The sequence below is a fragment of the Ruditapes philippinarum genome, unplaced genomic scaffold (genome assembly GCF_026571515.1).
Source record: "Ruditapes philippinarum isolate M1 unplaced genomic scaffold, ASM2657151v2 ctg7714_1_1_1_1, whole genome shotgun sequence".
NCBI lineage: Eukaryota > Metazoa > Mollusca > Bivalvia > Venerida > Veneridae > Ruditapes > Ruditapes philippinarum.
This window is the reverse complement of record NW_026862733.1, coordinates 1-6,039: the sequence shown is the minus strand read 5'-3', so window position 1 is coordinate 6,039 and position 6,039 is coordinate 1. Positions and strand designations below refer to the sequence as shown.

The 6,039-nt window shown below is 31.3% G+C and overlaps 1 protein-coding gene across 1 annotated transcript; it reads right to left on the bottom strand.

The window, feature by feature from the left end:
- Positions 1–3,218: 3,218 nt before the first annotated feature.
- On the bottom strand, positions 3,219–5,733 carry LOC132720024 (proprotein convertase subtilisin/kexin type 5-like). Its single transcript, XM_060704003.1, has 3 exons — positions 5,609–5,733; positions 5,140–5,210; positions 3,219–4,282 (listed from the first exon to the last, which is right to left on the bottom strand). Exons 2-3 carry the CDS (start codon positions 5,201–5,203, stop codon positions 3,219–3,221), a joined length of 1,128 nt encoding a protein of 375 aa, XP_060559986.1. The 5' UTR covers positions 5,204–5,210; positions 5,609–5,733.
- Between the last annotated feature and the right edge of the window lie 306 nt (positions 5,734–6,039).

The window sequence follows — 6,039 nt, the reverse complement described above, 5'->3', positions numbered from 1 at the left end:
GCCACTTATAGCAGTAACAGCTGTCTCTCCTTTTGCAGAACTATTGCCATTTGAATCCAAATATTCAAAATCAGGAATACCAAAATTTCCTGTCGCCATTTTTCGTTAGATATTTAAGCTGATTTTTGTGTGAAATGTTTTGTGTTGGGCTTTCCTTAGGGATTCTTATTTTCTCTATTTTATCGCCACATCAGCGTTGTTTGTGCCGTGTGGAGGCTGTAAAAAGTCGCCCCGTACATTCAATCAGGGATGTTATATTTCCGATCCTTAAAGATCGTTCAGCACGACATTATTGTTATGCTTGTGGTATTTTTAGTTTTAACTTTTCGGCATTTTCTAGTTGGTTCTAGCATTAAATGTAATACTATGACGTTTGTTAAAATTGAGAATTTTGAGCGAGCATTAAATTTTGCCAACATATTGGCGATTCTCCTCCTACAAACGAACAATTTCAAATATCACAGGACAATAAACCGGCGACCAGGAATCTCGTTTTCAGACTGTGCAAGCAATTCAAACACGACGAATAAGGGGTCATATACAGTGAAGAGTGAGGGTTAAAGCGGAAAAATGACGGGACGTTAGTGACGTCAATTGAAAAACACCAAAAACGATCGACAGTAAACAGCTGGCGACCTGTCCAGGATGTTTGATATCTGCATCGGGTCTAATTATTTAGTTTTGACAAAAAGATCGAAAACGAGACATTTGTTTTAAACACATTATTTTATTGCGTTTATCTAGATATACGTGTTATCAATAGATTAATAATGATTAACCATCATTATAAGTATTTTCCCCGATATCTTATTAAATGATAGCCTGTGCTTAGTTGAAAAGGATACTTTTCAGTTGATAATTTTCTTTTATAAATTGTACATAATCATATTTTTTCAGAACGTACGATGTAATAGTAAATTAATAATACCAATCGCTTTTTCATCCAACATTATAATTTCATGCCTTGTGAGTTCTCAGATTACTAAAAAAATACAAGTAAAAGCGAAGAATGGCCGGCTATCGGGCTTTATTTTCGTGGAACAAGAATGTGATCGCTTTCTTTCTCGCTTAATCTCCATATACATGTATGAGGCCTGGTAATAATTATACGATTCGGACACCTAGAGCACTATGAAGAACACTTTCAGAAAGAATTGCACTTGTGATATTTTGTATTTTAAGACGTAATGAACGTCATTTATTGTTTTAGCGTGCATCGCGTCGCGTACCCCTGGTTATTTCAGAATCTTTTTACAGAATTGTTATTTGAAAACATGTCGCATTGATTTCTTTCGCTGTATAAAGAGGACATGTTCCGATATTTGTCTGTTGTAAAATTGTTTACGTAAAAATTATGAAATGTGAACAGTAGATCTGCAGTCCTATTACTTTTTTAACAACTCTCATATCATTTATTTCAATTTTTTCACCAAGACTATTCAATATTTAGATTAAACACATAACACATCATTATAAACATTGAGCAAACCGGCTTGATAACTCTTACAAGTATTGTGTTTGTCATATACGAAAAACAAAAACAATGTCAAGCGCTTGTTTACTTTTATATCTTAAAAAAGTTTTCAATAAAAAGAAAAACTAAATTAAATTATCATGGATACTGTACTTTCTCTGCTTTTAAAAACTTTCAATGGGCTTCTATTCTGTTGTCTCTAGATCTGCAAAGAAATGAAAATAACATAAACTGAAATAGACCAACACACAAACACGCACACAGGCACGCGCATACAGTCGCACTTATGTGCACGCGCGCACACACTCACGCAAAATAATGTGTTTGTTCCTTATTCATTTCAATTGGAATGTTAAGACAAATACATGTATTTTGGTTATATTTACAACAAATATTATTTTTTCTTTAAAAAATGAAATGATTTTACAAACGTTCGTATACTATGACGCAACAAGTAAGACCATAATTATAAACTTATGAATTCATCAAATTAGTTAAATAATTAAATATTTTACCGCTGTAAACAGTATCCTTCGTCCTGTTGTGACTTAAACTTTCGTAATTATTTGCAGTTTCAATATATGTTGGAATCTCGACGTTTCGGTTGTTATTTTGGGGCGCTTTATTTCCCAGGCAGCTGTATCTTTTAAAGAGAAGAACTCAATTCACCAATAGAAAACTGACTTATAATCTTCAGACATGCCCATGCTAAGACATAATTTTAATGATATGCTGACATAGTAGTTGATTAAATTATTATTTGAATATTTAAAAAAAGAATACTTCAAAACATATATATAAATGAAATATGTTTGAACAAATGGCACGTGCACAAAATCATTACGGGTAAAACCTTATTATATAATATTTTGTTCTGGGACATTTTAATCTGTTTCCATAAAACATTCATGTGTGTTTAGTAAAAGAGGCATTCTTTTACAATTATTCAAAGAATCGATCATTAAACTTTGGAACATAAGTTTTATGAACAAAATTTCATAAAATATAGCTGTATACACTTCAAAATATATGCGATAGACAATTCAAAATTGTCAAAATTGTCTCAAAGGACAAATTAAAAAAGTAATGAAAGAATGTTTTTTAAAACGTAAAGATGATAACAATATTTCATTTTTAATTTACATTTAATTTTTACCTTCGTCTCATGAAATAAAGCAGTATAACAATTGCCACTATGACAAGAGAAAATCCTATTCCAGAGAAAAAACCTATGATAAATATTTTGACTTCAGATGCTTGATTTTGTGCTGTTGTTGCCGTGGATGTTGCTGCCGATGTTATTGTAACAATTTGTTCTGCAAACATAATGTTTCTTATGGTTCTAAAATATGTAACACCAATTAACTCTGACATTTGATACGCAACAAGCATTTCTTTTACTACACTTATTTATCATTGATTGTGTTAAATAGAAGTTACTAGAATTGAACGCAAGGATATAAATAACCGATGAGATACTTTTTTGACAATCATACTGAAATTAACCTTGCTGATATTTTGCGTTTATTATAATGCATCTGTCACCAGTATAACCGTCATTGCGTCCTCGCGTACACATACCATTGAGTGATTCCGTAAGAAACAATGTAAACAGTAACTGTCATCAAGTTCTCAAGTATTTTTACCTTAAATCATTATACATGGTTGATTGCAAACTCGTGTTATTTAGTTTAGTAATCAACATTGTAAAAAAACAACATAAATTTATATAACAATCAAAAGATTAACCTTTTTTATTTATTGTAGTAATTGGACCACACTTATCACAGGAATATCCTTCCTTACATCCTCTCGTACATGTACCTGTGCTTCTATCACAGTCATGATCTTGGCAATTCTCAGAACAGGAGTTAATACAGGTGTCGCCCCAGTAGTTTTGTTCACATCCATTTAAGCAATAACCGTCTTCTAATGTGCATGTTTGTTTACCTTCTTCTATTTTACATGATTTACTACAAAGTAAACTGCAATTGTTTGAGTAAAAGTTGCCATTACACTGTACACAAATAGTCCTGTCATTGTTTGAGCATATCAAGCATTTTTCATTACATCTTTCGGTACATCTTTCACCAGCCCAACCATCATTACAGTTTCCTAAACATATACCATAACTGTCACAGTTAGTAGAACATCCCTGTGAGCACTTGTGCGCAATTTGTTCACATGAATTGCCGTTAAATATTTCTCCCTCAGAGCAATCTGAGCATCTTGGCTTGTTATCAACCAATTGACATAATTTACATCCTTGAATGAAACAAACATTTGAACATTCATTTTCATTAAAACATTTAGCACAGTTAACATATGTGTTGCCATTGTAATAAAGTTGATTCAAATAAAAGCCGTCGTTGCATATTTGACAAACATTACCGTTTTCACATTCTTTACAATCCTTTGGACATTTCCGACAAAAGATATCATTAAAAGTCTGATATTCAAAGTATCCTGATTTACATCCTTCAACACATCTATATAAATCACAATTATCGTTCTGACAGATACTACAATTTTGTTGGCATGTAAGTCCATATTTTCCATGTTCACAATTTAAACAGTATCCAGTGTCATCATGACATTCACCATTTAGACACTCTTTACTACAGTCTTGGAAGCACTGTGACAAACCTGTACCCCACTTGTTAGATTTACATTTCGTGCAGTTAGTCTGGTCTGTACAGCTAAGGCAATTGTCTGGGCAAGGATGGCAATTGTTATCGGCTAAATAGTACGATGGTTCACAATTTGTGCATCTTGAGTCAAGACAAGAAATGCACCCAGGAGAACACTCTAGATAATGGTGAAGCAAACAGGTAAATATTTTTATTTCTTTGCATTTTTCTTATTTCATTTTTTTAGAAATAATTTTCACAATATTTTGTTGAGACTCGACAATGTAAGATTTGAACATTTTAAAATCTAAACAGTCATAAATGTCAAACATTAATATTCAACGTACTGTTTAAAATACATATGCGCTTCCAAATCATTTGGTAGAAATATCCGGTATTCCTTCGTTTATTAATGTAAATTATTGAATTGTTCTGTGAAATAATAAATACAATGTATATGTAACAAATGTAAGTGCCACTATTTATCATGCACCGCATTAATGTGGCAATATTTCTCAATTGTTTTTAATATTGCTCTATTAGAAATATTTTGAGCTTTCATTTAATCGCCTTTTTCAAATAATTATAAAATATCTTGATACAACTAAATTTTATAAAATTTGTCTGTGTTTATTGATATAATTATCAAAGATATTTGCTGTTAAACATTTATGATTGACATTATCGATTGATTAAACAGAACTTCACAGAATGTTATTTGAAAAATATTTTCATTGGGTTAGAAAAGAAGACATAGTTTTAAGGCAAGAACGAACGATGAGCTTTAAGAAAGACACGATTAGTTACATATTTTCAAAAAGATTCATACATAAAAATATGGAATTAGCAAAATCAAGGTGGGGGCGACGGATTGCGGACTCATAGAAGTTCTAATGGCTCGCTTTTGAGGTCATTCAAGCGTGCTCGGATGGACTAAAATTCATTTTGCATTCCTCTTTGCACTTTAGCATCTATCAATTACCAAAGGTACAAGTGTGGCAATTGAAAGTTTAGCAGAAACAAAGACTTGTTTACCTGTAAGAACAAATTCCGTGTGAAATAGAAGAAGCAGCGCTGTTGTTGCTAAAAGTGGTCCCATTCCTCTACTGTCAAATCTGAAAGTTTGAACTACACCATTGTTAGCGATAAAATTAACTGATATATTACAAAAATATGTTTAAATTTTGAAACTACTTTCCGCTATTACAGTAACTTTAGTTTTAATTGATCTTTATACATGTAAAACTTGTTAATATTTCTTTGTGTCACATATAACTGACTGTCTACAATTATTGTTTAAGTTTACACTGAATAATAACCGCACGTATATTATTTTTAAGAATGTAAAGACTGACATTTACATTGTGAACAAAATCTTAATCGAGATTGCTGAAAATTAAATCCTTCTTGAACGTCAGATTTATTTCATGTTTTATTTTAAACAATTTAAAAACTATAATAATGGGTTAAATGTTAAATGTTGAGAAATATGTAAATAATATACCTTTTGTTAAATCCTTAAAAAGACGAATTTCATTTACACAAAAGTTAATACAAGCAAGGCGGAAGTATGATTGCAGTAGTAAAGAAATTCAGTTGCTGAATTAAGCGTAACGCATAATGACATAAGTAATAGTTATGCGTCTGTATTCAGAGTAAAAAGATGCATTCAACCAGCTAGGGTCTTTCAAACAGAAAAGACCCTGATTCAACTTAGATTTAAAAATAACCAATACGTAACTATTTTATCCTATAAATCTTTTATTATTCATATACAGGATTTAGGACTAGCTATCTTTAAATTGCTTGCATTGCGATGTAATGGCTTCATATATTATATAACTTATATATTTTAAAACGATAATACCTTATAATACAACAAATACATTGTATACGTGACAAGTATATGTAACTATGTGTGTACATGTACAAAAA